The 12,367-nt window shown below is 39.8% G+C and overlaps 1 protein-coding gene across 1 annotated transcript in view; it reads left to right on the forward strand.

Annotated features, from left to right (window-relative positions):
* Positions 1-12,367, forward strand: part of LOC310793391 (uncharacterized protein) — a 28,782-nt gene that overhangs the window by 13,758 nt on the left and 2,657 nt on the right. Inside the window, exons 30-44 of the mRNA XM_083655206.1 lie at positions 177-5,987; positions 6,222-6,472; positions 6,949-7,120; positions 7,259-7,503; positions 7,691-7,874; positions 8,519-8,720; positions 8,813-8,991; positions 9,090-9,159; positions 9,860-9,999; positions 10,101-10,132; positions 10,228-10,402; positions 11,097-11,204; positions 11,322-11,362; positions 11,749-11,871; positions 12,148-12,246. Coding sequence (XP_083511332.1) covers positions 177-5,987; positions 6,222-6,472; positions 6,949-7,120; positions 7,259-7,503; positions 7,691-7,874; positions 8,519-8,720; positions 8,813-8,991; positions 9,090-9,159; positions 9,860-9,999; positions 10,101-10,132; positions 10,228-10,402; positions 11,097-11,204; positions 11,322-11,362; positions 11,749-11,871; positions 12,148-12,246 — 7,832 coding nt within the window. The remainder of the gene's footprint in view (positions 1-176; positions 5,988-6,221; positions 6,473-6,948; positions 7,121-7,258; positions 7,504-7,690; positions 7,875-8,518; positions 8,721-8,812; positions 8,992-9,089; positions 9,160-9,859; positions 10,000-10,100; positions 10,133-10,227; positions 10,403-11,096; positions 11,205-11,321; positions 11,363-11,748; positions 11,872-12,147; positions 12,247-12,367) is intronic.

Genomic DNA, 12,367 nt, shown 5'->3' on the forward strand with positions numbered 1-12,367 from the left:
TGAGAAACTTTTAAAATATAGTGTAGATATGAAGAATTTTCAGTTGCCCTGTAAATATTTTGATAGTTTAGTCTTTGCTTTTTTAAATAGGGCAGACATAAAACATCAATGTAAATATTTGTATACAGAACAAATGTGTGTTAAAACAAGGACAACATTTTATGTGTTCTTTGTAGGACCCTTCACGGCCGAAACAACAACCATTGTTGAAACGACCACTTCTGAGATTTCAACAGAAGGCCCTGAAACAACCACTCAAGAACCTGCGATTTCAACAGAAAGTCCTGAAACAACAGTTGTGACTTCCAAACCCTCTGTTGTTACTAAAACAACTAGTGTACCATCAAAAACCACAAAGGGAACCACCGGCAAACCAGTTGAAACAACCAAAGGAAAAGAAACAACAATTGAAACTGTATCAACAAAGCCACCAATGGTCGAAACTACTGGTCCAACAACAGCTGCCACTTCACCTATTGTTGAAACTACCACCACCATAACCACAGAGGAGCCAACAACTAGTGTACTATCAACAACAACAGCCAAGATTATTATTGACACCATAACCCCAGAAAAGCCTACCACCACCACCAAACCCACAGAGGAGCCTACAACACCAATGCCCAAATGCATTTGTAAATGGTCTGCTTGGAACAGCAATGATTTTCCTTCCCAAATGAGTGGTGGAGATTATGAAACCATAGAAAAAATTAAGGACCTAGACTTGACGCCTTGCAATGAACCTCTAGAAATCCAATGTAGAGCAATAGACTACCCAGATGTAGCTTTGGCTGATTTAGGTCAAACGGTTACATGTAACCCAACAGTCGGGCTGAGTTGTAACTCGAAAGAACAATGGCAGTCTTGTTATGACTATGAAATCAGAGTCAGATGTTGCACTGGCCCCAGGGAACTTTGTCCAAGTGCAACCACAATTACTCCTTCACGAACAACAACTAAAGTAAGGACCACCACAACAGCGAGCCCTGAAACAACGACTTCCAAACCCTCTGTTACCACAACAACTAGTGTACCATCAAAGACAACAGAAGGAACTACCGCCAAACCAGTTGAAACAACCAAAGGAAAAGCAACAACAGTTGAAACTATATCAACAAAACCACCAAAGGTCGAAACTACTGGCCCAACAACAGCTGCTACTTCACCTATTGTTGAAAGTACCACTTCAGTACCTAAGGTTTCAACAGAAGGCCCTAAAACAACAGTTGTGACTTCCAAACCCTCTGTTGTTATCACAACAACTAGTGTACCATCAAAAACTACAAAGGGGACCACTGCCAAACCAGTTGAAACAACCAAAGGAAAAGCAACAACAATTGAAACTATATCAACAAAACCACCAAAGGTCGAAACTACTGGCCCAATAACAGCTGCTACTTCACCTATTGTTGAAAGTACCACTTCAGTACCTAAGGTTTCAACAGAAGGCCCTGAAACAACAGTTGTGACTTCCAAACCCTCTGTTGTTACCACAACAGCTAGTGTACCATCAAAAACTACAAAGGGAACCACCGCCAAACCAGTTGAAACAACCAAAGGAAAAGAAACAACAATTGAAACTATATCAACAAAACCACCAAAGGTCGAAACTACTGGCCCAATAACAGCTGCTACTTCACCTATTGTTGAAAGTACCACTTCAGTACCTAAGGTTTCAACAGAAGGCCCTGAAACAACAGTTGTGACTTCCAAACCCTCTGTTGTTACCACAACAGCTAGTGTACCATCAAAAACTACAAAGGGAACCACCACCAAACCAGTTGAAACAACCAAAGGAAAAGAAACAACAATTGAAACTATATCAACAAAACCACCAAAGGTCGAAACTACTGGCCCAATAACAGCTGCTACTTCACCTATTGTTGAAAGTACCACTTCAGTACCTAAGGTTTCAACAGAAGGCCCTGAAACAACAGTTGTGACTTCCAAACCCTCTGTTGTTACCACAACAGCTAGTGTACCATCAAAAACTACAAAGGGAACCACCGCCAAACCAGTTGAAACAACCAAAGGAAAAGAAACAACAATTGAAACTATATCAACAAAACCACCAAAGGTCGAAACTACTGGCCCAATAACAGCTGCTACTTCACCTATTGTTGAAAGTACCACTTCAGTACCTAAGGTTTCAACAGAAGGCCCTGAAACAACAGTTGTGACTTCCAAACCCTCTGTTGTTACCACAACAGCTAGTGTACCATCAAAAACTACAAAGGGAACCACCACCAAACCAGTTGAAACAACCAAAGGAAAAGAAACAACAATTGAAACTATATCAACAAAACCACCAAAGGTCGAAACTACTGGCCCAATAACAGCTGCTACTTCACCTATTGTTGAAAGTACCACTTCAGTACCTAAGGTTTCAACAGAAGGCCCTGAAACAACAGTTGTGACTTCCAAACCCTCTGTTGTTACCACAACAGCTAGTGTACCATCAAAAACTACAAAGGGAACCACCGCCAAACCAGTTGAAACAACCAAAGGAAAAGAAACAACAATTGAAACTATATCAACAAAACCACCAAAGGTCGAAACTACTGGCCCAATAACAGCTGCTACTTCACCTATTGTTGAAAGTACCACTTCAGTACCTAAGGTTTCAACAGAAGGCCCTAAAACAACAGTTGTGACTTCCAAACCCTCTGTTGTTACCACAACAGCTAGTGTACCATCAAAAACCACAAAGGGAACCACCGCCAAACCAGTTGAAACAACCAAAGGAAAAGAAACAACAATTGAAACTATATCAACAAAACCACCAAAGGTCGAAACTACTGGCCCAATAACAGCTGCTACTTCACCTATTGTTGAAAGTACCACTTCAGTACCTAAGGTTTCAACAGAAGGCCCTGAAACAACAGTTGTGACTTCCAAACCCTCTGTTGTTACCACAACAGCTAGTGTACCATCAAAAACTACAAAGGGAACCACCGCCAAACCAGTTGAAACAACCAAAGGAAAAGAAACAACAATTGAAACTATATCAACAAAACCACCAAAGGTCGAAACTACTGGCCCAATAACAGCTGCTACTTCACCTATTGTTGAAAGTACCACTTCAGTACCTAAGGTTTCAACAGAAGGCCCTGAAACAACAGTTGTGACTTCCAAACCCTCTGTTGTTACTAAAACAACTAGTGTACCATCAAAAACTACAAAGGGAACCACTGCCAAACCAGTTGAAACAACCAAAGGAAAAGCAACAACAGTTGAAACTGTATCAACAAAGCCACCAATGGTCGAAACTACTGGTCCAACAACAGCTGCCACTTCACCTATTGTTGAAACTACCACCACCATAACCACAGAGGAGCCTACAACACCAATGCCCAAATGCATTTGTAAATGGTCTGCTTGGAACAACAATTATTATCCTTCCCAAATGAGTGGTGGAGATTATGAAACCATAGAAAAAATTAAGGACCTAGACTTGACGCCTTGCAATGAACCTCTAGAAATCCAATGTAGAGCAATAGAGTACAAAGATATTTCTTTGGCTGATTTAGGTCAAACGGTTACATGTAACCCAACAGTCGGGCTGAGTTGTAACGCGAAAGAACAAATGCCACCTTTTTGTTATGACTATGAAATCAGAGTCAGATGTTGCACTGGCCCCAGGGAACTTTGTCCAAGTGCAACCACAATTACTCCTTCACGAACAACAACTAAAGTAAGGACCACCACAACAGCGAGCCCTGAAACAACGACTTCCAAACCCTCTGTTGTTACCACAACAACTAGTGTACCATCAAAGACAACAGAAGGAACTACCGCCAAACCAGTTGAAACAACCAAAGGAAAAGCAACAACAGTTGAAACTATATCAACAAAACCACCAAAGGTCGAAACTACTGGCCCAACAACAGCTGCTACTTCACCTATTGTTGAAAGTACCACTTCAGTACCTAAGGTTTCAACAGAAGGCCCTAAAACAACAGTTGTGACTTCCAAACCCTCTGTTGTTATCACAACAACTAGTGTACCATCAAAAACTACAAAGGGGACCACTGCCAAACCAGTTGAAACAACCAAAGGAAAAGCAACAACAATTGAAACTATATCAACAAAACCACCAAAGGTCGAAACTACTGGCCCAATAACAGCTGCTACTTCACCTATTGTTGAAAGTACCACTTCAGTACCTAAGGTTTCAACAGAAGGCCCTAAAACAACAGTTGTGACTTCCAAACCCTCTGTTGTTACCACAACAGCTAGTGTACCATCAAAAACTACAAAGGGAACCACCGCCAAACCAGTTGAAACAACCAAAGGAAAAGAAACAACAATTGAAACTATATCAACAAAACCACCAAAGGTTGAAACTACTGGCCCAATAACAGCTGCTACTTCACCTATTGTTGAAAGTACCACTTCAGTACCTAAGGTTTCAACAGAAGGCCCTGAAACAACAGTTGTGACTTCCAAACCATCTGTTGTTACTAAAACAACTAGTGTACCATCAAAAACTACAAAGGGAACCACCGCCAAACCAGTTGAAACAACCAAAGGAAAAGAAACAACAATTGAAACTATATCAACAAAACCACCAAAGGTCGAAACTACTGGCCCAATAACAGCTGCTACTTCACCTATTGTTGAAAGTACCACTTCAGTACCTAAGGTTTCAACAGAAGGCCCTAAAACAACAGTTGTGACTTCCAAACCCTCTGTTGTTACCACAACAGCTAGTGTACCATCAAAAACCACAAAGGGAACCACCGCCAAACCAGTTGAAACAACCAAAGGAAAAGAAACAACAATTGAAACTATATCAACAAAACCACCAAAGGTCGAAACTACTGGCCCAATAACAGCTGCTACTTCACCTATTGTTGAAAGTACCACTTCAGTACCTAAGGTTTCAACAGAAGGCCCTGAAACAACAGTTGTGACTTCCAAACCATCTGTTGTTACTAAAACAACTAGTGTACCATCAAAAACTACAAAGGGAACCACCGCCAAACCAGTTGAAACAACCAAAGGAAAAGAAACAACAATTGAAACTATATCAACAAAACCACCAAAGGTCGAAACTACTGGCCCAATAACAGCTGCTACTTCACCTATTGTTGAAAGTACCACTTCAGTACCTAAGGTTTCAACAGAAGGCCCTAAAACAACAGTTGTGACTTCCAAACCCTCTGTTGTTATCACAACAACTAGTGTACCATCAAAAACTACAAAGGGAACCACCGCCAAACCAGTTGAAACAACCAAAGGAAAAGCAACAACAATTGAAACTATATCAACAAAACCACCAAAGGTTGAAACTACTGGCCCAATAACAGCTGCTACTTCACCTATTGTTGAAAGTACCACTTCAGTACCTAAGGTTTCAACAGAAGGCCCTGAAACAACAGTTGTGACTTCCAAACCCTCTGTTGTTACCACAACAGCTAGTGTACCATCAAAAACCACAAAGGGAACCACTGCCAAACCAGTTGAAACAACCAAAGGAAAAGAAACAACAATTGAAACTATATCAACAAAACCACCAAAGGTCGAAACTACTGGCCCAATAACAGCTGCTACTTCACCTATTGTTGAAAGTACCACTTCAGTACCTAAGGTTTCAACAGAAGGCCCTGAAACAACAGTTGTGACTTCCAAACCCTCTGTTGTTACCACAACAGCTAGTGTACCATCAAAAACTACAAAGGGAACCACTGCCAAACCAGTTGAAACAACCATAGAGGAGACGACAACAGTTGAAACTGTTTCAACCAAGCCACCAAAGATTGAGACGACTGGCCCAACAAAAGCTCCTACTTCACCTCAATTTACTACAACAAAGGGAACAACAACAGCCAAGGTTATTATTGACACCATAACCCCAGAAAAGCCTACCACCACCACCAAACCCACAGAGGAGCCTACAACACCACCAACACCAACACCAACACAACATCCAGGCCTTACAACTGTATGTTTCTGCAAGTACCAGGATCAGTTCTTCCCTCCTGGTAAGCAATACACAATATCACAAAAGCAATATCACTCTCTCTCACTCACTCACTCTCACTCTCTCTCTCTCTCTCTCTCTCTCTCTCTCACACTCACACACACACACACACACACACACACACACACACACACACAACAAACATCATGTGTGTCTAATCAATTTTTTTGTGTTTAAAAAAGGTATCACATAAGTGGTGATTTTGATGTAACTGACGATTTTATCCCCATATTAGGTAGCTCCATCTATAATGAGACTGATGGAGCAGGCTGGTGTTTCACTGCATTTTGCAATTCAACATGTAATGTTGAGAAACACTCTAGACCATGTCTACCGACCACTCCTCCACCAACTTCCTCCACCACAACAAGCACTAGTAGTACAACAAAGATTGCCTCCACAGTTAGTAAGACTACAGCGTCTAAACCTAGGACTACAGCATCTAGGCCTAATCCTGACTGTACATATCTCAAGCCACCAAGAAAGGTAATTAAATTTATTTAAATAAAAAACTACCCTAAAGTAACAATTCACCCCAAAGTCTATCATTATCTTCTTGACCCAGTGTCAGACGAAATGTAAAATAACTAAATAAATTCATGAATAATATAATTTCTCTAACAGTTTGTGCACTGTAATACAAGTGTTCAAACGATTTTAGTGCAAAATGCCTATATTTACTCTAGTATTTCCTATATTTTGGCTCACTGGCAGTTACTTTTTCCACATCTGCTCCCTCGCTGTGCAAGTGTGCACCGCCCACAACCATGTGGTTGTACATTTCATTTTGGGGTGAACTGTTCCTTTAACAAACTAATCCTTTTATCACTATTCCAAACATGATTTACAAATGTATAAACTATATACATTTTAATTCAATACAAAAATAAAAGTCACAGATCAACTTGGAGGTGCAAGTGTTCACCTCAAACCTGCTAAAAGTATAATTTTCTCCTTGATAGGATGGTGAAGTTTGGAAGTCAAGCAACTGCAACACTCAAATATGCGACAATGGTCGAGTTATCACAGAACCGCCCACCTGTGACCCAGCGACTAAACCTGTATGTGTAAATGGATACCCACCAAGTAAAAAGTATGATGAAGCAGGCTGTTGTTTTGAATTGGAATGTAAATGTAAGTACAAATGAATACACTAAATATCACATAAACTAAAATTAAAAGCTAAAAAAACAAAACAAGTACCTAAAACAATGTTGGCAATCCCCAACCCCCCCCCCCCCCTTTTCTCTCTCTGCCATTTCCTGTTTGCAGGTATATGCAGTGGCTGGGGAGATCCTCACTATCAGACATTTGATGGGACATACTACAGCTTTCAGGAAAACTGCACATACGTCTTGGTTAAAGAGATCATCCCTCGACACAATTTCAGTGTTCTTATTGACAACGAGAATTGTGATTCCACTGGAACCATAACTTGCCCTCGTGCCTTGATTGTGTATTACAAAAACTATGAAGTCATTCTAACACAGGAGAGGGGCGAAAAGACAGTGAACATGGTAACCATATCACAACAAAGCTCTCTAAACACCTTCAGTTACTACTGTATGGACTGTATGGACTATGTATTGGGTGGAGAGATATAGTCTCTCCATTCAGAGAATTTTTGTGACAACATAACCAACTGTTCTAATGACTTGTTACTTCCCTTCTCACCCCACTGTAACTGATGTTGCAATTCTTTAGGTGCACATTAATGGCAAGCGGATATTCCCAGCCTTCTCTAATTCTGACCTCATCATCACCAGTACTAAAATTGAGTTGCTGTTGAAAATCCCAGAGATTGAAGCAACTGTGATGTTCAAAGGGCTTTCATTCAGCGTCGATGTGCCACCTTCCCTTTTCCACAACAACACAGAGGGCCAGTGTGGTAAGTTGATTTTATTTATTTGCACAATAAAACAAACAACAAAAAACAAGGCAACAAATTAAACTGATTGTGCAGGTGAGATTAAAAAAAAAACCTAGGAGGGTTATAAAGTTGATAACTGATTTACTGCTATTCGACTAATATTTTTGTTGTATGGCATTGGTAAATAATAACCTAAATGTTGAATTGATAGTGTTAGCGTTAACTCGACAATAATAAACCCATTTTGGGTTGTGGGTAACAACAGCACAAGGAGAGCTTCTGTCGTGAACAACGTGAAGTCACTTTACACAACATGACAAAAGTGACCCTAGCACAGGGCTTGACATCACTTCACTGTGCGGTGTATCACTCTGCCCATTCTAAACCCTACAGCCAAGCTGTAGTGATATAGTTCCTACTTCACATAAACATAGAAAGAATATATTTCTCATCTGATGAACCATTGATCACAAGATGTAAAATATAAAACCATACCCAAAATAAGATCATCTTAAAAATGCTTCTTAACAAAATAACCCTCATCTTACATTAGCAGCTAAATACAAAGGGTACTTAATTTAGTATGAAGGTACAAGTGGATACCACATTTGCAGCAAAGGGGTTTTTAACAAATACTGTATGTTTATATTTACCTTCACAAGGTGTGTGTGACAATGACAGAAAAAATGACTGCAGACTACCAAATGGACAGATTGATCCCTCATGTCCTAAGATGGCACATGAATGGAAGGTAAAGGATAAGAGCAAGCCATATTGTGAAAACCCACCAGTTAAACCTACACAACCACCTCAGCCACCCTGCTACCCTGTGACATATAATGTGTGTGAAGTTATAATGAGCGGGTAAGAATCCACAGTGCAACAAACAATATGAAATAATGCCAGTTCATTCTGCAGATGTGCTTCATAATAATGTGGTTTCTTTGTACATTAAGGATCTTTGCGGAATGCCACAAACTAATCCCACCACACGCCTTCTATGAGGCCTGTAAATATGACACATGCCACATGCCAAATACCACAGTGGGTTGCGCTAGTATGGAGGTATATGCCACAAGGTGTTCTGATGCTGGTGTCTGTGTCGACTGGAGGAACTCTACAAATGGAACATGCAGTATGACGCTTTTATAGAAGTCATTCAAAATTATTCATTGATACTTTACAGACTGCTGGATAATCTTCATCATTTTAATCCTTCCTCTCTTCTTGTAGAATATACATGTCCAGAGAACAATGTCTACAAGCCATGTGGCCCAACTATTACACCAACTTGTAATGCAAGGTAACAACTTGGTTCCGTTGTTCATTTAAGCAACTGATCGTCATCAATGCACTGATTAGTCTCAGCAACTTTAGAGAAACAATTCCATGTACCATATTACACTTAGTACAGGGGTCGGCAACCTTTTTGATACGAAGTGCCATTTTCAAATTGGTTTGTCAGTCAGTGTGCCATTGCCACACCAAGATTAATGACTCGCAGATCAAAAACGTAAATCGCCAAATGATCTGTAATGTTATTCCATCCAAAATCAGGACAATGAAATGAGAGCACTATACAAGATACACAGCAGAGTCTTTCTCTGTCTTCCACACTGGCATTTTTCATCTGCTTTCTGCTGCCATGGAAGGCAACCAATCAGAGGAGTGGGTCACTACCGTAAATCCTAAATAACATGCCGTGCAACTGCAAATGGCTGTGAAGTATGTCATTTTCCAGGGCAGTTGAACATTTCTACAAAAGGAATCTCAATTGTGCACTTATTGCTACTGTGTGCTGCCATGCCGCTGGCTAACCCTTCACATGCCAGAGGTGGCACCCGTGCCCTAGGTTGCTGCCCCCTGCACTAGTATATACTATTCTGTGCTCTACTTCATTGTGCAGTCGCATTTTATTAGGGGGGGGGGGGGGGGGTTAGTACCCAATATATTTTGCATAAGACATAATTTCTTGTTCTATTGTCAATGTACTTCATATTTAGATACAATGAGAAATATGTGGAACCATGCAAGGGAGACAAAGGCCAGAGGAACTCAGTCTGCACCGCATTTATGGAGGGATGTTTCTGCCCAGACGGAATGATCTCGTTCAGTACAAACTCTGACACCTGCGTTTCCTCCTGTAAGAACATTTTCTATTTCGTGAAGAAAAATCAAATTATTCTTAGATGAAGGTACAAGTAAACTGAGGGTAGGCACCTACTTTTCTTTTTATTCTTAAAGGTTGCACTGGACCTGACGGTAAACCAAAAAAGGTAAATGCTATATGATTAGCATTTATTCACATTTCATTCATCGTGGTCAGGTCTGAAATTGCCACTAATAATAATTTTGTCTGTCTCTAAACCAGATTGGCGAGACTTGGAAGACTGACTGTCAGCAGTGTGCTTGTGATGAAGACACACAGAGTGTTCAGTGTGAGCCCATCAAATGTTCTCAGCCTCCGCAAAAACCCATTACTTGTGACAAGGATGGTGAGGTGTTGGTGAACTCTACAGTGGACTGCTGTGAGACATCCAAATGTGGTGAGTGATCCAAGGTGCCACACCCACATGTACTGATATTCTGGTTCAAGAGAGGCAGATATGGTCCACCTGGTAGCATTAAGGTTAAGTCCTAATCACAGCAGCTGCAATTATTCTCTCTCTCTCTCTGCCCTGCCCTGCCCTCCCTGTGTCGTTCTATTATGACTATCCAATAAAGTAGAAGTGCCAAAAAATAAACAGGAATACTACAGTGGCAGCAGTTGTCAAAAGATGATTAGATAAGCACATGAATGTTGGGTCTCTCGCATAGGCTACTTAATCTGTCAAAGTGTAATAATTACAGAAAACAGCAGTTCAAAGTTGGTGTACACATGACAACTCTGTGACGTAAAGAGATTACTTTCATTTTATTTTCTGTTACTTTTCTCTATGTAGCTGGAATAACTTGCAGATTACGTACAATATAAAGTTAAATGTACAATTTGGCACAACCTACTAAGGTGAAGCTATGAAAAATTGCATTGATAATGGTAATGGAGATGCTTTGCTTTTCAAAAATATTCAACTGTTATACTGAGGTACTGTTTTTCATGAGTAATCACCTATTTCCCGAAACTACCTACAGCTGTAGTAACTCTTGTAACTGTAACTAACAATGTTTGGTAATCATCACATTTTTATTCCATGCATTACTCACCAACCCTGGAAACATCTTCCAAACATCTATCAACAGAATGTGATCAAACACACTGTCCATCGCCGCCAATACACAAGTGCAAACCCGGATTTGAGTTGGCGATTAACATGTCAAACGAAAGTTGCTGCCCCTCTTATACCTGTGGTAAGCTCTCCATTTAATTTAGCTACATTTATTTCTATTCCTAATAATTTCCCTTATAAACTTAAACACAGTAAGAATAAACCTTTATTACAATAAAATTGTCCGTACTTTATCTAGTGCCCAAAGGCGTCTGTGTCTACAATGGTACCGAGTACAAGGTAAGATGCATATTGCAAGATTTCTTTTGAATTAAAAGCTTTTCAATAACACAAAATCTGAATTAAAAGAAAGATATTTAAACAATGTCACCTTGATATTTTGGCACCATATCCAAAGTTAAGCTACAGCCCTCCTTGTACACAATCTCTCAGTTCAGGGTACCAAAAGTTCAATAAGGTGTTATGTCATGTCTTGTTTCTATAATAATGATGATAATAATAATAATAATAATAATAATAATAATAATAATAATAATAATAATAATATCACCTGAATCTTGATTTTCAGATGCTCTTCCCAAAACTCACACATTCTCGATTAAAAACAACTAAATGTTAGTAGAGAGGGCTGTTTCATATCATCATACATTTGTAATCTTTTATAGCCAGGTGTGGAGGTTCCCAAAACTACATGTGAGAAATGCCACTGTAGTGAAGACCAGGATCCTGACAGCAAGTTGAACATCATTGTGTGTATACCCATGGAATGTTCCACCAAGTGTCCACAGGTACTTTTGCATTGCAATATTTGAGTATTTATCAGCGTTTTAATAGTATGTTCATCATAGAATGCAAATCAAACTGTAGAATTTAGTTGTACAGTTGGAGTCCCTCCCATGTACAGACATGGACGTAGACTGCTGACTTATTGGCAGAGACATACAATCACGATGTGGTATTTCGCATCACGATGCGGTATTTCTACCACATTTCTACCGTTTACTAATTATGTTACAGATGGAATCAATATATAACATTTTAATGTGTGTCATTCTTTCAAACAGGGCTCCGTGTATGAAATTCTCCCTGGACAATGTTGTGGAAAGTGTAAAGAGACAAGTTGTGTTATTGTGCTCAAAGACAACACATCTCACATTATTGAGGTGAGTTCAATGTAATGGAAATGCCTAGAAGTGGATTCAGAATCAGTGTTACACATGTCCATGAAGTTAATTTGTGTTATTAGCGCTATAAATGTTCAGTCAAACATTTTCAATGTTCATT

Source organism: Poromitra crassiceps (assembly GCF_964638095.1).
Source record: "Poromitra crassiceps genome assembly, chromosome: 18".
Lineage (NCBI taxonomy): Eukaryota > Metazoa > Chordata > Actinopteri > Beryciformes > Melamphaidae > Poromitra > Poromitra crassiceps.